Source organism: Denticeps clupeoides, unplaced genomic scaffold (genome assembly GCF_900700375.1).
Source record: "Denticeps clupeoides unplaced genomic scaffold, fDenClu1.1, whole genome shotgun sequence".
Lineage (NCBI taxonomy): Eukaryota > Metazoa > Chordata > Actinopteri > Clupeiformes > Denticipitidae > Denticeps > Denticeps clupeoides.
Window position 1 is genome coordinate 148,456 of NW_021630088.1, and position 24,397 is coordinate 172,852.

The 24,397-nt window shown below is 49.7% G+C and overlaps 1 protein-coding gene across 7 annotated transcripts in view; it reads left to right on the forward strand.

The window, feature by feature from the left end:
• LOC114782976 (ephrin type-A receptor 7-like) overlaps positions 1-24,397 on the forward strand; it is a 52,668-nt gene that overhangs the window by 21,645 nt on the left and 6,626 nt on the right. For 4 of the 7 annotated variants that reach the window (XM_028968618.1, XM_028968620.1, XM_028968622.1 and 1 more), the window contains exons 5-10: positions 599-934; positions 19,166-19,290; positions 20,287-20,455; positions 20,834-20,978; positions 21,694-21,749; positions 23,340-23,465. In XM_028968618.1, the coding sequence (XP_028824451.1) occupies positions 599-934; positions 19,166-19,290; positions 20,287-20,455; positions 20,834-20,978; positions 21,694-21,749; positions 23,340-23,465 (957 nt within the window). The remainder of the gene's footprint in view (positions 1-598; positions 935-19,165; positions 19,291-20,286; positions 20,456-20,833; positions 20,979-21,693; positions 21,750-23,339; positions 23,466-24,397) is intronic. The other 3 variants (XM_028968619.1, XM_028968621.1, XM_028968623.1) reach the window with 2 other exon arrangements.

Below are 24,397 nucleotides of genomic sequence, written 5' to 3' on the forward strand. Positions count from 1 at the left end.
TTAAAGAGGAAGGTCTTGAGCTGTCGTTTGAAGGTGCTCAGAGACTGAGCTGTTCTGACCTCGAAGGGAAGTTCATTCCACCACCGAGGGGCCAAGACGGAGAAGAGTCTAGATGAGCGTCTTCCTTTTACCTTCAGAGATGGAGGGACCAGGCGAGCAGTACTGGAGGCTCGGAGTATACGAGGTGCAGTGCGGGGTGTAATAAGGGCTGTGAGGTAGGATGGTGCTACTCCATGTTTGGCTTTGTAGGCCAGCATCAGTATTTTGAACCTGATACATGCAGCTGCTGGGAGCCAGTGGAGGGAACGTAGCAGAGAGGCGGTGTGGGACAATTTGGGAAGGTTGAAGATCTTTCATTTTGTATATTACCCGGTATTTACATGCTTCTATACCAATATTTTGTCCTTTAATGGTTGATTTGAATGCAGTCGGCCCATTAAAAGCATCTGGAACCCTGGAAGCGCGGGGGATTTGGAGGGTCCCGGCCGTCACTCGGCCCATTATTTTGCTTGTTGACCTCATCTGTGCCGGAATTTCTGGCATCGGGGGTTAATGTGAAATTGCTTGCTTCACCCCGTGTCTCCTTCTTCCACGACAGGGCCTCCCTCTGCACCCCAGAACCTGGTGTACAACATCAACCAGACCACCGTCAGCCTGGAGTGGAGCTCCCCGGCCGACAACGGGGGCCGCAACGACGTCACCTACCGGATTATGTGCCGCCGCTGCGGCTGGGAGCCGGAGGAGTGCTTGCCGTGTGGCGGGAACGTGGGCTACCTGCCGGCGCAGTCTGGATTAGTAGACGCCTACGTCACCATCACTGACCTGCTGGCCCACGCCAACTACACCTTCGAGGTGGAGGCGGTCAACGGCGTGTCCGACCTCAGCCGCACTCAGAGGCTATTCGCCTCGGTCAGCATCGCCACCAGCCAGGCGGGTAAGGACCACGAGCTCGCCCCTTTCGGCTGTTTTTCCCATTAATTTTCACCAGGAGATCTACTTCCTTTCGCCGTGTTCCTCGGCGAGGGCCTTTGTTCCCCCGAAAGCGCAGCAGGAACGACTTTGCCGGGATAATTTGACAAATTGTTTGGCAGTCGGCTTCTACGTGTGGCTGGACGCTTTTCCGGAGTCATTTTCTCCCGAATCGATGCCCGCCTGCCTTTTACACCATTTCATACCTCGCAGAGCAACATTTCCCAAGATGCTCGGTTTCGAAAATGCACCCTCGCTGGAGTCTGACATGTTAAATAAGTGCCGGGAGATTTTCGACTTGCCGCATCTCCGCTAGCAAACATTATTAGCACCCCGAGGCCCGTTGTCAGGGGAAACCGTCTCGAGGGTCCTCCAATCATCAGTGTCCTGGCGGCACACCCCCTTCGTTTTTTTAGGTATTTGATGCCGTTCGCAAATGCATGTGTTGCAAAAAAAAATAAAAATTAATCTGTATGCAAATGTCCCGGTTGGCTTTTCCGTACGGAAGAGTTATTTATGTTTTCCTTGTGGCGCATTGCTAATTGGCCAGTAAAAGGCACCGGACCGTTTGGCCGCAAAAGAAAAGGGAAAGTTCTCCTCCTTTTTGCGGCAGGTCGTACAAAACGAACGCGCAACGCGACTCTTCACTGCAGAGTTCCGCTGTCTGCCGGAGCGCGGTGGATAATTGGGTGCTGGCAGGCGGTGAGGTTGGAGATGGTGCATGTCCGGCGACAGGGTTCGCGGCTGAGACGCTGGCTTTGTCGTGCCAAGGGTTGTCTTGGCAAGGACGCAAGGACGTGGCAAAAAAAAAAAACAACAGAAAACCCCAACAAAACAAGAGCAGCGTGAAATTAGCAGCACTTTCCAGAATATTCTTAACGCCTTAACATCCATAACCCCAGTGTCACATGTCACATATTATGTTGCCTGTGTGTCTGTACAGTATGCAAAATAGTTTTTTTTTTTTTTAATCATTTTGTTCACTATATCCCTGTTTTGAATGACAAATGCTCAATCTTTGTATCAGACCTCCGTGAATATTTGGATCATGTGCTGCCTTGGTCAGGAGGTCAGCGTGCAGAATATTTCGAAGCTCTCTTTGGTCATCCGTCGCAGTCCTTTTACAACGTGCCGTCGGATCATTGTCCAAAAATAGAAGAAGATTCAACAAGATTGTAATTTCACGAATGCATGCATTATTTCAGTCATGAAATTAGTGTGCAGTGCAAAGATGAAGGTGTTCATCCGAGACAGGACCCCATGCCGGTGAGCATGCGTATGCTGAGCATACTTTAGATTGAACTGCGGGAAGACACGTTCTGATTTTAAACCCAAAGCAGTTTTCAAATAATGTCCGAATGGTCATAGACACATGCAAATGTTGGCACGCCAGATGCCTACTGTGAATTGTGGTGCCGTTTGCACAATGGCAGCCTTGTTTGGTGGACTTACAGGGTTTAACCCCCTCGGTCCGAGATCAGACGCTGAACCTGCACGGTCTCCGTTCCACCCCTGAAGCTGTGGCCCGAGCGAGCAAGCGGACCTCCTCATTAAGCGCGAAGGCTTTATTAAAAACCTTTCCTGGGCTGAAACGGTTAACGGGAGCGGAGAGACCCTCTCCCCGCGGCACGATGACGAGCTTCTGAGGATGCAGATGGCGATGCATCTGATGAGGAATTCACACCTCCCCTAATTACGCCAGCGAAACGGTCTTGGGCGAGGAAAGCGCCGAGGAGGGCGCCGAGTGCTTATTGTTCACCGAAACCTAATTACCTCTCAGGGCTTAAATAGCGAGCGTTTTTTTTTTTGTTAAAGAACGAGTGTGTGCGCCACACGTGCGAGGACGCGCATCTGTTTTCCACCCGTCCCCGCACGCGATCCTGCCGGATGTTGCTCCGGAACGGTGGCGGAGTGCATTTCAATCAGCTCTCCATTGTCACTCGACGACTGTACAGACCAGCCCTCGACGCCCCACCGCGTTCCGCCGTTCGGCCGCCTCTCCCGTAAACAAGGCCCTTTGGCGCGCGCGAGTGGGAATTGCCTATAGAAAAGCCATTAATATTTATTCCAGGGTGCGTCCGCATCTGTGCCGAAATTGGATTTGTGTCGGCCGAGGGGGGCGTCGCTGCGTTACCTGTGGACAAACGGCGTAAAACTAATATTAAAGCTGCCTGGAGTTGTTTACAGACTAAGAACTGCCGTATTATCATGCGTATGCCAAGGGCCACATATTAACATGTCACTGTTACGGAATCTTAGATGCTAACAGTGCTAACAAATGACATTAAAAGACACAATAAAAGCACGCTGTGGTCATCAGACGTGACGATTACGGTGATAATGGTTCAGTGGTAGGGTTTTTATGACAAGGAACTGGTCTACGTTCAGCTTGACTCGTCTATGTTACAATATTGTGAGATATCAGTAAAACAGAGCTGATGCATTTATAGTGAACATTACGCTGGATGTTAATGCTAACTGCCAACATTCGTTTACAGGTTACAAAACGTCCATCTATTACTAACAATCTAATAATCAATCAATAACGCGATACAAAAAACAACGTTATTCTGCAAGGCAGGCCAACCTACTTTGGCCAAATGTATTGTTCTATGCAATCTTTTACCAACTACACAGAACCATTCTGCGGCTCACCATACATTGCAGCAACGTTTGTCACACCAACTATTTTCCTTTTACTTCTTTCCGCCATTTTAGGCTTTTGGTCTTTTTTTGGGGGTTAATCTCCACTGATCCATGTGCTCTACAGACTCCAGTGTACTTAAACTGGTGCACAAAAGGAAAGCGCAGCACCTGCAAGAATAAGCTTGTTCAAATATTTGCATCGGACTAAAAGGGGGTGTTCCGCGTTCAGAGGAATTTGTTTTGTGGGGGGGCGTCTCGGAGCGAGCAGCCTGGAGAAGGCCTTCCGTTCAGCGCTCTGTCTGGAGCACTATTACATGCTTTTTCTATTCTGCGTCCAACGGGCGATCGTTTCTTTTGCCGCGCGGGCGAGAGCGCGACGAACCTCGAACGGCAACGATTTACTGTTTACCTGCCGGGCCGAGATGCGATCGGTCCGTGGTTTGAGGGTCGCCTTCGGAAATTTGGCCGGCTGCCTCCCTGACCCGCCTTGCCACAAACTGAGCATTAGCCGATATGTTCGGTAAAATGGCACTTTGGGGAGCGACGGGGGGGGCTATTGATTGATATCTTTCGTGTTCTAATCTGTCGCACCGGCATTAAACAGAGCTGGCCGATTGATTCCGAGGATTCCCGGCTGACCGCCAGCCAGGCGGTGTCATTTTTCGAGCTAAGCCGACCCTCTTTTGTAGCATTTGTGCAAGGTTTTGCGTTACTTGAAGGCCTTCTCCCGTTCCCCCCGTCCCTTTTCCTTCGTCCCCCCCTCGCGCTGGCCGTAATTTGATGAGTGCCGGACGAAGCGGCGGGGTCCGACAGCTGCGGTAAGCCATTGGTGGTCCCGCCGGGCACTTAACCTGCAGCCTCTTTCTTTCTTCCCCTCGCGAGCGCCTTCCTGATTCGTCTGTCACCCGATCCATCAGCAATGAATAATTTTCATGGAAGGTGCACTTTAATTACTTTCCCATTTAAATGGCATTATCGTGCCCTATCTGGGTAATTAATCTACCCGAGTATCCTGTTTCGGCCTTTTATTGCAGGCAGACGAGCCCGCTAAATCCCGCCGAATCTTCTGTGCATGGATGAGCGCCGGCTCACCGCGGCCCCTGTGCTCTTCCACGGAACACCTCCCTCCCTCCCCGACCCCAGAGCCCGCCGCCGCCGGCGAGGGCTTTCAGCATCTCGTGGTCCGGGGCGCCGTACTGGCACTGCCGGGGAGGACACAGGCGCGATTTATGCTCGGCGACAGATTCGTCATCGGCAGGACGGTGACGTCAGTGCGCCACTCGCCCGTTTAGACTCCGGATCGTTCCAATTCTGGGGAGAGGGGAGGCTCTGTTGGCGTGGATGGTTTTTCTAGACATTTACATTTATGGCATTTACCAGACGCCCTTATCCAGAGCGACTTACAGTCAGTAGTTACAGGGACAGTCTCCCCCTGGAGACACTCAGGGTTAAGTGTCCTGCTCAGGGACACAATGGTAGTAAGCGGGATTTGAACCTGGGTCTTCTGGTTCATAGACGAGTGCGTTGGCCACGTGTTCCTGGAGGTAGACATCGCCTGAAAAAAAGCCGTAACGTTTGCGATTGTAATGTTTTGCTCAGCTGGGAATCTTGTCAGAGTTGAAAGGCTCCACTAATTATTATTCGGTTTCATCTTGTGGCCTGCATCTCTGGTTTTTCGCCTACGAGGAGAGGAGTCCTCTTCAATTATTTAGATTTCGACAAAGCACGGGCAGCAAAACCCGTATTATTCACACTTGCCGTAAGAACCAAAAACTTCACCACAAAAAACGAAAAGGAAGAGGAGAAATAATAATCCAGCAGCTCCAGACATTTTGTTTTACAGAACAGTTCAAAAGGATCGTGGAGTGTGTAGGTGTTCGTAGAGTACGCGAATGGCTTCATTTCATTTTGGAAGATCGTTATTAATAGCAAGGTTTGAATGGCAGTCGTTAATTTGATGAGTGCTGGATCAGTGGCCCCCAGTGGTTAAGGAAGCGGCCCCGTAATCAGAAGGTTGCCGGTTCGAATCCCGATCCACCAAGGTGCCACTGAGGTGCCACTGAGCAAAGCACCGTCCCCACACACAGCTCCCCGGGCGCCTGTCATGGCTGCCCACTGCTCACTCAGGGTGATGGGTTAAATGCAGAGGACACATTTCACTGTGTGCACCGTGTTCTGTGCTGCAGTGTAGCACAATGACAATCACTTCACTTTTTTTCCGATTTGGCACGGAATAAACACTGCCATGAGAAAGAAGGAACAATGTGGCGGTGATGAGAATAGACTCTTCGTCCCGATTGCACGTGGCGGCAGGGGCGGGGTTGTTTTTTTATCGCATCAGATGCATTGCACATCCCGCATTTCATATTTGTGCGTGTCAGTGGAAGCGGATTACATTGTTGGCTCGGGGTTACTTGGGGTTTTGATCTATTTGTCGATAAAGTACTATCGATATTTCGTCCACGTTGATGCATGTGCGCTCAGGGAGGTCCCCGCCTGAGACCTTTTCGCCGAGCGGCACGACACTCTGGCCTTTGCATGCTGAGGTTTCTAATGGAATGACAGAAGGCCGTGGAGCACCAGTAATATTCAGCCGCCGTCCCTGTTGCGGTTCCGTCCCCTTTATCCTGTCACATGCGCCCGTGTAACTACGCCACAAGCGCTTCCACCCACACACTCGACTGGACCGGACCCGCAGACGTGTTTCATTTCCTGTCAGAGAGGCACAAAGGCATGCTGGGTAACGGCCTGCGCCGCCATAACTCCTATTCTCTGGGCGCCGGCGCGGCAGCGCAGCTGTGCATGCTGGGAGACCCCGTGAGCCCCGACTGTTTTAGTCGCCAGTGACAGGTAGGAATCTTAACTGCCACGTCCAGGGAAGCGGTGGCGACAGCCGTGTGCCGGGGACGTCGGATGATCTCGCCACAGTCTATTTCAGCCTGTCACAATAACCGTACGCTTCCATTCGGGCGCCGAGGCCGCTCTCTGGACCCCCCGGCAGGATGCGGGACCACCTGGCATTGCCGAGAACGAAACGTATTTTCATACAGCACTGGAAGCGAATCTAATCGGGGGGGCGTAGGACTGCCGACGGCGGGATTTCCGCGTGTATTTTCAGCCGGTTACGCCGGTTTGAGTCTGTTTGCCGGCGCAGTGCAGAGATAAAGAAGTGGGGGCTGATGGGAAAAAAAAAGTTTCATTCTTTCATTGTCTCGTCGGCCCCCAAGTCTCCAGCAGCGAGGAGGGCTAATTACGTCCTCGACCCCCTTCCCGCCGCCACCCGCACCCCCCCTCTTCGTACATGGGGGACGGTAATGAGTTTGAGTCGGGGGGGTACTGGTCAGGTCCCCGCTCAAGGCTGCAGTTGGCACGTCCGTAAAAAAAAAAAAAAAAACCCTCGGATAATTATTTGCGACCCCCTTAAAGCCGTCACCCCAACCCAAGAAGCTCAAGTTGGTTCTGTCTCCGGCACCTGGCGGTGTCGCTCCGCCGTGGGATAATACCTCTTTATCAAGGCCGCAGGGAGACTTGACAGCCATATGGCAGCCCCCCCCACCCGTCTTTTTAACAGCGCGGAATAAAACAACAGTAAAAGATTACGCCGTCTGCGGCGGGGAGGGGGGACCAGATGGGTCACGCATCTGGTGGAGAGGATGTTAGCCGTGACTCTGGGCTCCGGGGAGAGGAGGACCAGAGCGAGGCGCTTGCGGCCTTGGGTCGGGTGGAACCCGCCGGAATGCTGCTCGCCTTTGAAGCGTCTGCTTCAATTCCAGAGGCATTTCGCATGTTGAGAACGTCAAGGGCTTTTATTTTGTCGACTACCTAATGGCGACTAAATTAATTGGATCACCAACCTTGTCTTTACAGAAGATATGAGCTGCGTGCTTATAAAACTTTTTTCCACGTCTTTGGGGATCAGATCGGCGCATTTCGGCGCTGCTGAAGGTAGCTTTGGCCGATCATTCACATTTACAGCATTTACCAGACGCCCTTATCCAGAGCAACTTACAATCAGTAGTTACAGGGACAGTCCCCCCCTGGAGACACTCAGGGTTAAGTGTCCTGCTCAGGGACACGATGGTACTAAGTGGGATTTGAACCTGGGTCTTCTGGCGAGTGTGTTAGCCGCTAGGCTACTACCACCCATTCAGAACAATGCTCTCTGTAGAAGACGCAAACCTAACTGCCAGCCCGTTCCTGAACCGTTTATTTTGTGGCTTGACTTTTTGGAAATGATCATTGTACAAAAAAAATGTGGCTGTCCGTGTTTAAAACTCCCATTTCGAATGTTGCCCCACGTGTTTGCTGGCTGTAAACGTCTATTCTGCACAGGCGGCTTATTTCGGGGGCGGTCAGGCATTTCTCACATTGGCTGGATGCTCCGCATTCTGACCTCTGTATGACCCCTAGTAAATAGAGCGCGAGAGTATGTGGCTCTCCGTCCGACGTGAATGGTGGTAGTAGCCTAGCGGGTAACACACTCGCCTATGAACCAGAAGACCGAGGTTCGAACCCCACCTACTACCATTGTGTCCCCGAGCAAGACACTTAACCCCGAGTGTCTCCGGGGGGGGGGACTGTCCCTATAACTACTGAATAAGGGCGTCTGATAAATGCCGTAAATGTAATTTTTATGTAAATATAGATTGCCTCTCTGCAAAGACGTCACACCGCTACGAACGCTCGATCGTTTAAATGAATTTCAGCCGTATGACATCACGGGCTATTTCAGTTTGTCTAAATGAGCCGGTAACCCCGACTGATCCATGAGCGCACAGCCTGCAACAGGTGTGCGTGAAGGAGAGGCTTCTTTTCCCGGCTTAAACCGAGTGCGGATTCTGCGCATTTCCATGATAATGAGGCGAACGTCCTCCAATTAACCGGCCTTAAGCAAACATGCGCTGTGGCACAAAGAACGGCGAGAGCCGCCGTCTGCCATTGTGTATTGGGTAATTGCGGATGGGGTTTGAGGAGCACGGAGAAAATAAAACCTCAGAGAACCCCTTCAAGGAAGTGGTTGGCCGGCCCTCCCACTCAGCGTTAAGCCTTCCCTCTAATAAATAGTAAAAGAATTAGCGATTACCAAAGCGACACCTGGCCAGTCACGTGCCGTCGGCCATCTTTTCCATTGTGGACGTAGCCCAGACCCGGCTTACGTTACGTGAAGCCGCGGCGAAAGTGCCGCCTGTGCACCGGCGGTGGTCCGACGTACTTGGCCGTCCTGTCCGCGTCATGGATATGAACGGCCGGGCTTTTCCCTTTAATGGTGAGGGATTACGGCAACTCAAATAAACCGTTTTTTTTCCCTCGGCCGGCCGGGCTCCTTGATTAATGTCAGTTGTATTCGGAGACGACACGATTAAAAATGGCCCAGGGCGCTGGCTAAAGATGAGTTACGTGTGCAGCGGATTAGCGAGTTTTTTATTTAGAAATACTGGGGGGGGGGGGATGCAGGAAGACTTGGGGCGCACGTGGGATGCCTGTAGTTTATGAAGCTTTTTTTGTTTGTTTATTAAGTGAAGTGATTGTGATACACTGCAGCACAGCACACGGTGCACACAGTGAAATGTGTCCTCTGCATTTAACCATCACCCTGACTGAGCAGTGGGCAGCCATGACAGGCGCCCGGGGAGCAGTGTGTGGGGACGGTGCTTTGCTCAGTGGCACCTCAGTGGCATCTTGGCCGATCGGGATTCGAACCGGCAGCCTTCTGATTACGGGGCCACTTCCTTACTAGGCCACCGCCGCCCCTTTTTATCTGTGTCTGGCCCGGCTCCAGACTTTAATCAAGCTCCCAGCTTCAAAGGACCCCCCTTTCCAGACTTTTTTTACATTTCTATACTTCCCATTCGCCACGCTGCCTTGTTCCTGCCTCGGCGTGTGATTGGCTCGCCCCGCGGCTAAGCAAATTTGATCTGACCACTCCTCCTCGGGCCTCGACGTGGATGAGGAACTCAGACTGACCTCTCTGCGTGGCCATTAAAACGAGGCTTTGAACCCAATTTACAGAACATTAACCAGGTAATGGGTCAATTATGAAGGAGCCACTGTCTGCGAGTAGCTAAATAGCAACTGTTGCTCCACCGTTGATATGATTGAGGAGATATCAGACGTTGGGTTGTGTATTTTGACCTCTGGATATAAGGTTAAGTTGATTTAAGCTATCTGTACACTCCTCAGTGCCGGATGGCCATGCATTTGTCTTATTGAATAGATTTAGCACTCAGCACTCACCTCCGAGGCCTCGTGCCGTTCCGAAGCCCGAGCGTTTGCAAAGCTGCATTATGTTCTGAATTGGCTGATCCACATTCCAAGCTTTGCCAAACGGCTTTTGGGGCACCCGTAAGACTTCCATGCAGTAGCTTCCTACAACTGTATGTTTTAATGTGAACCTCTGATTGGCTTAGAATTCTTTATTATCTTTTCTGAATATGTTTGTATCACGATGGCTGGACATGGCGAGGAAGAAGGACGCATACGCACAACGTCACGAGAAAGGGGTTTAATACATAGCTGACAGGACAAGGGGAACGTCACCAGACAATGACCCGACAGCGAACAGACACGAACAGGGCAGCTTTATACATTTATACGCAGGTGATAACAATCAGGAAACATAATAACACAGGACTGACATGAAGCTCCGGTCCGAACTACGGGCCCGGAGTAACCCCTGCCGGACCGGATTATGACAGCGTGTCATAAAACAGAATGTCTCAGCATGATGTATAAGATTGGTGTCAACGTATGGGGAAGTCACGTGAAAGTGAACCGTACAGTTGCAGCAAACAACCCGACAAAAAGCCACTGCAGCCAAAAGCGCGGAGGTCAAAGGTCACCGGGTGGCCCGCTCGCTTCTGTTCATCCTCGTACCAGGTTACTGCAGACTCGGGATCGAGTTGCGGTGACACTGTCTTCTTGTGACGTCCTGAACTAAAGGTGTGTGTGTGTGTGTGTGTGTGTGTGTGTGTGTGTGTGTAGGGGACAGTTAGGAGCACAGGAGACTCCAGAGAGGCTCTCCTTTGTGCACCGGAGTGAAAGTCTCTTCAGAGTGGGGCTCCAGCGACCTGAGAGAAGCCATTGTTTTAGCAACTAGAGCATCACTCAGCACAGTGCTGGTTGCAGACATGTGAAATAGCGACTGGATCTTGGTCTAAAAGAGGGGGGATAGAGAGAGAAAGAGAGACTTTTCTGTCAGGCCTGGGGAATAATCGGCCCTTTCTCATGGTGCTCTCGGCGCTCAGCTCTCTCCCCGTCTCGGTCCGAGTCCCGCCACAGCGAACCGGCTTTCAGCAGACACTTGAGAATAAATCTTCATTATGCCGGAGATCAGGACACACTGTTGCGAGCCAGAGGGCGTGGAAAGTGGCCCGCTCGCCTCTATTGGAACGTAGCGGGAGCGCGTGAGATATGATCTCCCGTTGTCACAACGGTGGAAACCGCAGCAGACGTTGAGTCATTGAGGTCCACCGTGCACCCTCACCGTCCATTTATCATTTGATGTTTCCCACTGCGGAGAGGTGCAGGCCAGGCCGCCGCTCCTGGCAATGCCAACTCTCGGCATCTACGCAGAACATGACCCTACATGGAGTAATAATCCATATTACACGTTCCTAAAGACGTCACCATTTACATTCAATACATTGCTTATTATACTTCATAGGACCGTTGTCTGCGATATGCTAACATTGTGATATATGTTTAAAATGACTATAGAATTAATTTTTTTATGCTAAAAAGTATTGACTTGTCCTTTTTTGCTTATAATAATATCACAATAACTCAAATGATATTTTAGTCAACATTTAAGGAAAACTCTGGGCTTCTAAGGTTAAACTTTTTGAATGTCTAGGTATGGGTTGAAGAGTCGACAATATAAAAATGGCTGCTTCTCTGACTCAGCTCCAGACGGTAGGAGCGGCATGTCACGTGACCTTGGGACCGTAAACAGGGCTCGTAACCCTGGAACGAGATGCGTCAGAGTCAGAGGCCTGCGTTAGCGGCCACAGCGCCCACGGGGCATTAAGTGTTAATGCCCCGTTGTTGTCGGTGATTTGGGTAATGGCCGCTCCACCTTAGAAGTAATTGCACAGGTCTGGGAAAGCACCGCGTAAATATGCGGCGCGTAATCCCGCAAGCCCACGTAGACGATGTCAGGTCTGGACGAGGCCGGCGAACAATAGTGCCACTTACCCGTGATGACACACGCAGCTAAACAAGAACCTTACGCAACCACGCACACCCGTCTGGAGCGGAGAGCCAGTCACCGCCAGCGGCTGGAACCTCCCGCCGATTACCGGCTGTGGGGCGGCGCCCTCCCTCGCCCCCAGCTCCGGGCTCCTCTGGAGGTTCACCCAGACAGCCAGTCACGTCGGTGTGGCATGTTGGAGAGCAGCACCCACGCTCGTTGTGACAAAGTTCGGGGCAAAACTACCAGTATCAGGGTGTCCCTGGTGCGGGGGACCTGCGGTTTACCGCAACCGATGAAAATGGGGTGAAATAAAGGACAAGGAATACATAAAAATGTGAATCAAAGCTTACATTTTTTATCATTTATTAAGATCATTTATTTGATCATTTACTTTTATGATATACAACAACGCTGGACAAATATTTTACCATTACACCAATTACGGAATTGGTAACATGTCAATCACCATATATTACAGAATGGATTTTTCATTATGCAAAATATTTAAAATTTTACAAATTCTGTGCTAGAGTATTAACGCACATGTTCATCAATCACAAATTACACCGAATGCCAGACAATGTTGGTCCAGTGGGCCATATTTGATATTTGATATTTATAATATTTTCTCTGTTTTGGATTTGGGGGGATTCCAGAACTTTGGACAGCACGGGCCAGCATTCTCCTCACACCGGCCCTTATTTGGTCTGGCTTTTGGCCCTGAACGGCCGCGCTAGAACTCCGGGACCCTAATCCGGGCCTTTGTTCTGCCCCCCGTCGATCTGAATGGGTCCGGCATCGGCTCTGCATGCGTCCGCGTCTGTATACGTAGTTACGTGTTATTTGGACTTGGGCATAAACTGAGACTCGACCCTCTCAGCGCCGCTACTTGTGACATGGTCCAGAGCTCCAGGGTTTGTTTAACAGGACCCGCTCTTTGATGGCCGTTTCTGCCACGGCGGAGCGTGTCGGCGCTCGTGCAGACGTGTCCCTTGTCTGACGAATGACTGCGGCGCGCCGAGCCAAATGAAAAATCACCCAGCAAAATAATAGTCGTCCATTAACTGGCCCGCCTTTGTCCTATATTACGCGGAAAGTGCTTACCGTTGCAGAGGTGCGGTGAATATGCTGTCCTCATCAGAACACACACACACACACACACACACACTCGCTCAGATGTCCACACTGATTTGTTTGACTTCATGGTGTTGCTACACTCCGGGAGCAAGCATTCCGCCTTTCACCTTGCGATTCGCGGCTACTCGTCAGGTGCCCGCTGCCCAGTGTCTGGAAATGGAACGGGTGCCTGGAACTCTGGGTAATCAGAACGAGACGCCAGCGGGGGGGTGGGGGGGGGTCACAGGGTCTCCTCGGCATGGACGGCATCCAGGCTCGCGATTAAAGAGCACACCGGCGCTGATTAATACGATCATCTCCGCAGTAAATGGACGTTTACCATGCCAGGGCTCCCCCCCCTCCATTTGAAAAAGTCATATTTGCCCTGCCCCATGCCAAACGTAAGATTTATTCACGGCTGATGAGGGAATCGCCGCTCAGACAAACTTGAAATAATAGTTGCGCTCTGAATTCCTGACCCCAAACGACCCCTGAGGTCCAAGGTGCAGCGCGGATTGTGAATAATCTTGGAATTCCGTGTTTTGTGCGTGTCCTGCGGCCGCGCTCTGGCATTTAACAGAATGGAGAAGGTGAAAGTGGCAAACGGTTTTATGAAGATAAACGATAACGGCGCGGAATACGCGAACACACACATGTACTTAGGCCCATCACGCGTCCGAGAAGGACGCTCCTGGTAACCACACAGCGATGAGAGGTCAGTGCCTCGGCCGATAAGGGGAAGGCGGTTGTCTAAATTACAGCTTGAGGCCCGAGGCCGGGCGGAGGGTTATTTGCGTTGATGTTCAGCACGTCTGTTTTAAACTGAACATTGAACATGAACATCAGTTCATGACTTTTCGCATCTAGCCCCACCCACCCCGTTACGATGAGTTTTTAACTAAGCGTGATCGGATGCAGCCGACCTTCGGTATTTATTTGCAAATCTGCCGGCTATACTGCATTTTCTGACCTTGAGGTTTATTCTATCACGCCTGTCAGGATTTGCATTTACCACAGGGTCAACACGCTCCTACCAGTAACAGGTTGTAATGTTGGGGGCATGACATTCCCTTTTTCCTGCTAAAAATGATTAATTAAGCAGTAAGAGCAATTCAGATTATTAATACCAAATGCTTAAGGGCATGCACTGGTTTTAAAATTGGTGAGAATGTACCATTTTGATATCAAGTTTAAAATCTTACCCTAATAATGACCTTCAGCTTTATTGCAATTTCGAGCTGGACGTTGTACTTTGCACAGTTCGCAGATAAACACACCGGCGATTGTGGGGAACCGAGGAGGTCACGAGCTCGCTGGCATCATCTATATCCTTGGTCTGAGACACAGCACTTCGAATCATGTGTGTGTGTGTGTGTGTGTGTGTGTGTGAGATCCTGCTAGCACCACTTGATTAAATTGGGACCTGAGAGCTGAATATTTCCACCACTTATTCTTTTTTTTTTTTTTTTTTTAAAGAAATGGGTTTTTAGGTTAATTATTCCGCTTTGAAACATTTTAAATATTTAGACGTAAAAAAAAAAAGTTTAGTTCTGTAATGCAAACCATGTAAAACATGCATTTCGTGGTTTATGTGTAGCATGAATATGAACTTTTCTTGTATGGATATAAACCTGCCTCGTGTGTCTTGGCCTTTTCGTCGCCGCATGCAGACGGATATTTGAGCGTTACGTGGCCAGTAGACGCTTTTGTCGCTGCAGTGACACGTGCCAATCTGATGAGACTGATGATCCAGCTCCGCCTCCTTTCTTCATCGAGGGAGTTCGGTTAATGTGTAGACGTGAATTTGCCCGCCGCTGATCTTTCCGAACGCGGAATGTCTTTGAGCAGGAAGATAATGATGTGGAACTGTCAATTCCATGACGGGGACGAGCTGTCAGTGCTGAAGAGTTAGATTTGTATTAATCATCTCCCCTGTCAGCTCTCAAACGAACATGAAAGACCCGTCCCAAGCCCGCCCCCAAATCACGGGCGCTTCGCACCTTTCATGTACGGCCGCGGTTTCCTCCTTTGTTTTTCCGTTTTAAGCCTCCCTCGCTCCATCAAAGGTCAAGGGTGTCAAAAGTTCATCATTGGTATTCATGTGCGGTACTGCCGTAACACCAGCATGTTTTACCCCTTTTAAGCCAGTTCTTCCCGAGCACATTGCTGACAACACCTACCTGACTTATCTGTTGTTTAGTACTGATGTATCGTTTAAATGAGGAAAATTTACACTTTATCAGTCACTTCTATTGAAAAATTTGCAAAATATAGTCTAGACTAATAAGTGTTGGAGACCACAAGGGGGCGATATAAAAGCCCTTTAATCACCGGACAACCCATTTGTTAATTGGCATTAACCAGCCATTTAGTGCGGATGTTGATGTCTCTGAATATTGATAAGACTTTGCATTCGTGACTATGTAGCTCTATCCGAAAATGGTTTATCCATAATTTTATTATTGGTTTTAATAGAAGAGCATTGGTCCCAAGTCCCTAATTCGGCTTGATTTTGGCCAAAACAAGTTCCCGTAATGCCTTGTTACGGCCCATTTATGCTGAAACATCAGTTTGCCAGAATACATCGTAATTTCTCCTTCCAGCTGTGTAAGGCTCTCTGGTTTAGGTGTGGGCTGTCACTTCCAACAGCGCCATCACCGCGATGAAAGCCAAATTAAAGAGTCACTTAGTAGCCTGTACAATTTACGCCTGAAGTGTTGGGTTTCGGCGGAACCCTCTCCTGACTCTAACCGGAGGCGACAGAGCCCTCAGCGTCAACGGTTGCGGCGTTTTTTCTGTGATTTTTTTTTTTTTGGTCCTGTGGTCACATGGTGGCTTGTCATGTCACTTCCACCACTGCTCCGTCATTGTCTACGTTCAATGTTTGACTTTATGACTCGCTGAGCCGCTATTGACTGAGCAGCGTGGGTGACGGAATAACCTGACCGTACTGGCCGTGGTCTTACCGACGGTGTCCAAGCGAAGGGCAGTGACCAGGGAGCCTCGCTTCGGCCAACCAGCTGCTCCCCACTTCCAACTGGAGATGATTACGTCATGCCTTGTTAGCGTTCCCGCTGCGAATGCCGTCACATCGCTCTGGAAAAGAAGTCTGGGAGAGGCCATGGGCGGTTAAAGCCGAGCGCCTCGGCAAAACGGGCCATAAATATCAAAAGTTTGCTAACGACAGGACGAAACCGAGTGGACGACTCCCCGCTTTTGCCTGTGGTGTCTGATGTGTTTCCCATATTACACATCAAAAGTACAAATAACGGAATCCTGTTTAATCCTAATAAAGGAAGACGGTTCTTATTTTAAACAAACTCAGATTCGTAATAAACCTTTTTTTTTTTACATTTTTTTTTTTTTAAATAGCAGTGAAAAAAGCCAACGGCACTTAATATGCGGTTAAGCCTGTAAGTAATCCGCCGTTTTCACAGGACGGATGGGAGGAAGTCGGGAGTGGGCGTCGGGATTCTGCAGCTCGACTCGAGTAGTGTGGTAATTAAAATATGAGCTTATACTCTCCCGCACGCTCTACAAGCCATGCAGAAAAAAAAAACAATGAAGTGACATTTCTCTCCCCCTTCCCTCGGTCGCGGGGTTGGACCGATCCGCCGACTCCGAGGAAAGGATGTTAGAATTCCCATGCATAATGCATGTCTAATGTATTCTAATGGGGGGGACGAGAGAGAGAGAGAGAGAGAGAGAGAGAAAGTGGCTTCAAAATGAATTATCTTAACAGGAGGGGAGGTGTGCGGGTCACTAATATGTTCTTTAATATTGCAGACCGACTGCACAAAACGCCTCCCCAAACAGCCGCTTCAAGACGGGCGTAACAATTATGCAATTTTCTGCCAGACTAAGCCCCGCAGGTACGTGAAAAGTCTCGGGGCGGCCGCGTCTGGCCTCCTCCGTGTTAAATGCGTCATTAATGGCTGTTCCAGGGTCCTGGCCGAGAAACCCACCATCGTCCACCGTCCCCCTCCGTCCTTCATTAGCATTTTTTTCCCTTCCTTTGAAAGAGTGAAACTCTTACTCATATAATGTCTCATATAAAGTCATATGTGGACAGTATGTATGTAAATAGCTGTATATTATTAGCAGCATTATTATTATTTTTTTTTCATAGATTGATAAACAGTGGGGTAGTGGTGGTCTAGCGGTTAAGGAAGCGGCCCCGTAATCAGAAGGTTGCCTATCCGCCAAGGTGCCACTGAGGTGCCACTGAGCAAAGCACCGTCCCCACACACTGCGACTGTCATGGCTGCCCACTGCTCACTCAGGGTGATGGGTTAAATGCAGAGGACAGATTTCACTGTGTGCACCGTGTGCTGTGCTGCTGTGTATCACACGTGACAATCACTTCACCTCTTCTTCTCTTTAAACTTTTTTGTGCGAGCGCTCCCCCCATTTGCGGCAATGCGTTCTGCAGCTTGGTAGGCTCGACGTTGACCCCGGGGTCAGCCATGGAGCGCCCCAAAGTGACGAGCGTCAGCCGATGCGCGGCAACGCGCGGAGCGGCCCAATTACGGGCCAGTGCCACCTGTGTTTTTCATCTGAACAAATGTCAATTTAAATTGCCACCGCCCACTTCCCGTCCCGCCAGTCCTCTGCGGTTAATTGACACTTGCTGCCTACAGTGAGTTTGGACCTGGACAGCACGCAGTGCTAATAGTGCAGTGGCGGTTTGGACAGACGCATCTTTACATGACGTGTGGTTAACGCGCTGTACGAGGATCTAATCCGCGCAGAATCATTAACGGCGGGTCACGCCAGACACTGATGTGAGGTCGAAGGGACCAGCTCCTGACGGGTCACCGAGCGCGGTCACGCGGCATCCGAACCGGCGCCAGCGTTTCGCCATGCGCCCAAGCCTGCTGCACCAGATTTAATTTTGCAAAAGTCCACTGAAGTCAAAGCCGCACCTCCGCAGACCACGTGGCTCTTTATACTCCTGCACGACGGGGTGGTACCAGGACGGTACCGTACCGCTGGGGTTTTGAAATCAGTCCGTCATCATTCGTATGGTCGCCATTTATGCGACAACGGATGAATGTTCATACACAACCTCAGTACCGCAGTAGTGCTGGTCTGGATTCAGTAGTACGGGCCTTATGTGTGGGCCGCGTCCGTCTCTTCGACTTAAATAATGACAATAATGAGTAACGCCGCGGTTCGGCCCGTTCTGAATGCTGCATTTACATCAGGAGCTGGTTCATCAGACCGTTGCTTTACTGGCGTGCACGCTTTTGCAGTCAACTTTATTGGACACTTTTTTTTTTTTTTACTGTATTTTGGTTGTTTTTCAGTTCAATAGTGAAGGTACAGGTCACGTTAAAGGTGAGGAAAGTTTAATTATGGCCTCGTTTTTTTACATTACAAAATCCCATATATATGGGGAGGACAAAATATTGGGCAGCTTGAACCAAGCGCTAACAACAGCGCTAACAAGACAGAAAAATAGAAATTAAATAAAGAAATAAGCAAAGTAGTAAAAGTCTGTTTATATATCCAGAGTGATCCAAGTTTCTGTGTTTTCATAATCTGATTTCATTTAAGATGCTGGAGACTCCCATTGTTTTCAATGCGTTTTTTTTATTTATTTCATACATGAAAGTCACACAGCCAAGACTTCAATTTGGAGTTTAATATTTACGGTTGCGTTTTTATTGTTACTAAAAGAGTAATAATTTGCACATGACTTTGAATCCGTGCGAAATTGAAATACTCTTAATGCCTAATGTGTACAGCATCAAACCAAACACTGTCAAAGCGTGCAAGAATATGCGTACGTAATATGGCAAGTTCCTAACAAGCACCAGGGGACGCGCCGCGTCCAAAACCCAGCCAACTCGCGGCAATTTATGCGAAGCAACGCGAGCAGACAATTACGAGGCAGGCCGCTACTGTGCCGGGGTTACAGGTACATTTCTCTAAAAGGCTCTTCTGAACGCCTCTGTCACCGGGGACAATGAGCGCCGCCTGCTCCGGCGGCGTCGCCGGAATTAATTTGCCTTAATTGTCATTCATAACCTGCACATTTCGGTTTTGCACCGACCGGGATAATGCCATCTTCCGCTGTTTGCACTATAATTGAAATTTCCATTTATAAGGTGTAAACACCGAGAGGCAGTCGCGTGAATATTCATCAGATAGTCGCCCGAGGACGGGGGAGGGGGCGCCTTGTTTCGCCGATTTTGACGATTTCTGATTTCTTTTTCTCTTTTTTTTTTTAACTAACAGCCCCCTCGCAGGTCAGCGAGCTGATTAAAGAGAAGGTGCAGCAGCGCAGCGTCCAGCTCTCCTGGCAGGAGCCCGAGCAGCCCAATGGAGTCATCACCGAGTACGAGATCAAGTACTACGAGAAAGTGAGTCGCTGCCGCACCCTACGCAGAAGCCCATTAATATTACACTCACCGGGAAACGTGTGTGTGTGTGTGAATACATTTCACCTCCCCGTTCTGTGCCGGTATCACTTCCAATGCTCTTTTAGCGACACGTCCTGGCTTCAGCATGTATGTTCTTCTGTCCCATAATTGCAATAATGAATGAAGCACTCGTACGTTTTTAATCAGGCAGAAATTCACCACCTCCCACACACACACACACACACACACAAGTCTGTTTATTCACCTCCAAACCCCTACCGAGTTTGGGCCGGGCGTGGCGCTGTGTTCCATGGCTGCAGACCCCTAAAGGGCCGCTGGGGACGGCGGCCACGTCCGGGACACGTGAAAAATTGGAAACAAGCTGGGGGGGGTTTTATTGCTGGCTCTTGCCAGGAAAATTATTTTCAGATCAGCGGGGGGGTCCGCGGCGCTTAAAGTTTCATGCCGGGCATAATAAGTCCGAATTTCACCCACTTCCTGTATGCATAACACCTTTATTACAGCTACAAGGGGCCGATTGAATAATGCGGTTTGATTAATTCCTAAACTGACAGCTGACCGTGAAAGTGTCTCATTCGTGGTCAAACACTCGAATTATTACCGATATCGTAGTAAATGACGTACCTGAAATATTTTTATTGTGACGCGCTATCTTAGTTTATTATGCATAGATCACAGCAAGACTCACATCACACCAAAAAAAAACTGCTTATTGTCTCACGTCTATGTGATTGTTTTGGTCGGTGGTACTAGCCTACTAACACACTCGCCTATGAACCAGAAGACCCAGGTTCAAACCCCACTTACTACCATTGTGTCCCTGAGCAAGACACTTAACCCTGAGTGTCTCCAGGGGGGGACTGTCCCTGTACCTACTGATTGTAAGTCGCTCTGGATAAGGGCGCCTGGTAAATGGCGTAAATGTAAATGTGACGTAATAATCGTAAAAACGATTCTTTTCTCCTCCGCCTGAAGGACCAGAAAGACCGCATCTACTCCACAGTGAAGTCAAAGTCGACATCGGCCACCGTGAACAACCTGAAGCCCAGCACGGCGTACGTCTTTCAGATACGGGCATTCACCGCCGCCGGCTACGGCACCTTCGGGCCCCGGCTGGAGGTCACCACTAAGGAGGAGCCCTCAGGTACCGCGTCGACGTTCTCTGCGTTATAAGCGGCTGTTGCACGAACGCAGCTAAATAGATGCGCGTTTTCGTGGAAATGTCAACGAAGGGGAACGGCGGAACGGCACAGCCTGAATGTGTCATTGTTTCAGATGAAGGGCATCCGCGGGTCCATCTGGGACCATTTAAGCCCACTTTTCCGAAACGCCGGAGCAGCGTAGGCGGAGGTCCCCCAAAAATAGCCGCAGTCTCTCCCGGCTCCCCGTAAGGGCGAAAAGGGGGTTATCACTTTCCCATGTTCTCTTCGGGTGAATTAGCACGGCCGCCGCCGCTCACCGTCAACCGTCTGACCGCGTGTCGTGTGTGTGTGTCTCTCTCTCTCTCTCCCTCTCCCTCCAGCCACGATTGTCACCAGCGAACAGAACCCGGTCATCATCATTGCGGTGGTGGCCGTGGCGGGAACCATCATCCTGGTGTTCATGGTGTTCGGCTTCATCATTGGGAGAAGGTACGCTCTCGCGGGCCCCGTTGACTCTCCGCTGCTGTGAGTCTCTGCTCCGTCAATTAGCCCTTCTGTCACCCACGGGTCCCCACGGCCGTGGAGCCTGCACGCGCAACCCCACCACCCATCGCATGCTGCGGTAATGGACTGTGATGCATCATTTGCAGGGAAAAAAACCCTCACGCGCTGCTTTTGCATGACTCCATTTTCATGTTTGTAATGGATCCATTATACAGCAAGAGTGCTTTTTAAAGGAGAGGTGCGCGGCGACCTGCGGCGCGTGATAACACGCCGGCGGGGAGTGATGGAGACCCGGCCTTGGCCTACCGCCATCCTCCTCCATGGCGCTCCTCTCTCCCGCCTGTCAGTCACTATTAAACCACTTCCTGTCGGGACGTTTTTTTTTTTTTTTCTTTTTTACGTTCATGTATGCGCCCGTGTTTTTTCGGATCCCATCTCACTTTACAGCATCCTGTGAGCATGTCAATCACCGTTCGCGTCGCACTGCTACAATGAAAGGATTTTTTAACAAGGAAAATATTTAGTTTATTAAATATTTAATAAATGTTCTCCAGAGCGGGGTGAACGTCGTTCACTCATCACCAGCCTACTGTACGTGTATTATGCTGTTTACAGACCGAACCTGAATCCGTAGTGTTTCAGCAGCTAACTCGGTCACAGGCGAACTTTTTAGCGCGCTACAGCTAACCGGCTGTCCCGTTGTTTTGTCGTTTTCTTTTTTTTGTTCTGCATGAAGGCACTGCGGGTACAGCAAAGCAGACCAGGAGGGGGACGAAGAGCTCTACTTCCAATGTGAGTTCCACCTTCCATCACGTCTCAGGTTTAGCGATAGTAGCTAGTTAGCAATGACTTGCAGTATATTGAAGATTCCACTACTAACAACTTAAACTTTTTCTTTTGGTTTAACAAATACAATACGACACATATTTAAACAGTGCGGTGCTCTTCTGCACACATTCATACGAATGTCGATTTAGCATCACCAGTGCAAGAAACTGGATACTTTCCATGCCTTCCCAGATTAATCCCGTCCCCGTAACATTAATCCTGGAAGTTTTTTCCGTGTTCGGATATAAAGCTGGTTGAACACGACGTTGCGGGTGAGATGGCACCAGCAGAGCAGGGGAGGAAAGCTGGGAAACCTCCCCATATTAAGCCTCCTGCAGAGTTGAGACGTTCTGCGCCGAGCGCTCTACACGTCCTCTTTCAAGGCCAACAAAAGTTCCCTCCGGCTTAACCACACACGTACGCACAACACCGGCCCATAATGATGCCCCTGGAGACGCCGCGGCGTCCCTGGCGATCCCGCTGGCAAGCCGCTGAGTCGAAAACAGAGGGGGTCGGGGTGGCACGAACCAGCGGCCACCACGCGGCTGACAAGGCAGGCCCCGCCCGCCAACACAGGCCGCCGCCGGAGCCATATTAAACGGCGAGGCGGCGGCGGCGGGCGACAGCTAGCAGATACCGCGGCGGCCTGACGCGCGGGACCCAATTTGTCCGCCGTTGTAAGCAGGAGAGGGCCGTGATAAGATGTCTCCTATCAGATGCAGTGACAGCTTGGACGGACGAAGCAATTATCGGGAGGAGTGGAGGGAGAATATCGGCCGCCGGGGCAGGGCGCCTTCGTGTTTACGTCGTTCCTTTTTTTTTTTTTTTTTTTTGCTATTTCGCGCCGATTAGCGTTGCAATTTACACTCCGCCCCCAAAATGTCATTACTTCTTTATTTAATTAATCAGCCGGCTTATTCGCTCGGCTCGACACTTGCGGAAAGGCTCCCACTATCCATACTGGCAGGTAATGTCCTCGACCTGATTAACTAGTAGCCTAGCGGGTAACACACTCGCCTGTGAACCAGAAGACCCAGGTTCAAATCCCACTTACTACCATCGTGTCCCCGAGCAAGACACTTAACCCTGAGTGTCTCCAGGGCGGGACTGTCCCCGTAACTACTGATTGTAAGTAGCTCTGGATAAGGGGGCGTCTGGTAAATGCCGTAAATGTACATTTAAATGTAAACTAATTAGATCAGCACAAGGCCTTGCATACGGGAGTCTGGATTTACTTTTCACGTTTAAAAAGTCGACTCTCAGATTACATTTGACATTTGTTGCATGTAGACTGGTGGAACATAAATTCAGGACCATGTTCTAGATGACGGAACCCTTGTTGACGGCGCCCCGCAGCCCCGCTAATGTCTTCTTTTTGTAACTATTTTCATGCGGAGGTTGAGACGGAAATGGCGTGATATTTCGTTTCGGAGTGGCAGGCGGGACATTGTGACCGCGGCGCCTTCCTTCACGCCACTGTTTAGTAATTCCCCCGACTCGCTGGCCTCGGCGTGCATATTTAATCGTAACAGTAATCCTCTTACCCTTCTACAGTTAAATTTCCAGGCACCAAAACGTACATCGACCCCGAGACCTACGAGGACCCGAACAGGGCTGTCCATCAATTTGCCAAGGAGCTGGATGCCTCCTGCATTAAGATTGAGCGGGTTATTGGCGCAGGTGAGCCTCCTCCACCGCCTCACGCCGCTTTCTCTGTTTAGCCGGCCCGTGTGCTCGTACATCACGGTGACAGCCAAATATTTACACCTCCAGCGCGCCTTTTTCCCGCTCTGTTTATTGATAGTGCAATTGCGGGTGGGGAAAAATGCTGGTCCTAATTAATACGTGTCTAGCATCTCTTAAAGCGCCACAACCCCGCGGAGATGCGGAGGTGTGATGAATTGCAGACAAATGGGTTTTTATACGTATGAAGGGGGGGGGAACAATTTTTTTCCATACTACAGATCTTTCATCGTACGTACAGATCAGATCCCTTAAAAAAGCTTGGTCTTTTTCTCCGTCTGTGTCCACTAGAAAGAAAAAAGAAAAGAACAAAATCTTCCTAAAATAGTTACCAGTGATTTCGTAATGCATAGACATAAAAAAAAGCTTATTCTCATTCACTCGTATCATTTAGCTTTAGCGAGTGGTTATAGCATTTGGAAAGCATGCAATATTGATAAATGCTCAAAAATAGCTAATAGATCTGTGTGGCATGCTAGCCGTTTAAAAGTAATAAAGTTTGACGGCGTATAGGGCGTTTACGTCTTTTGCTGTTGAAGTTAACAGCGACCACTGCAGCCACCAGTGGTTACCGATGCCAGCAGAAGGCAAAGTTTTTCTATACTATTAGACTTGATGTAGTTCGGGTAATATTGACACATGGCTCCGCTAAATTTTCACTTTCTGTACGAGGAAGGGTTTTTTTAGCTATCGTTGATTACGTTTTATATAAGTTTGACTTTGAGTTTTAAGAGGTAAGATATGGTTTTAAACCGTTTTTCAATACTGACGTATCGTTGCACTTTGTACATGGATTCAGAATAATTTGTCATGTGCATTTTTAAGCTTTTGCATAGAATTGTGCTACATGCTGTGCCTTTAAAAGTGTT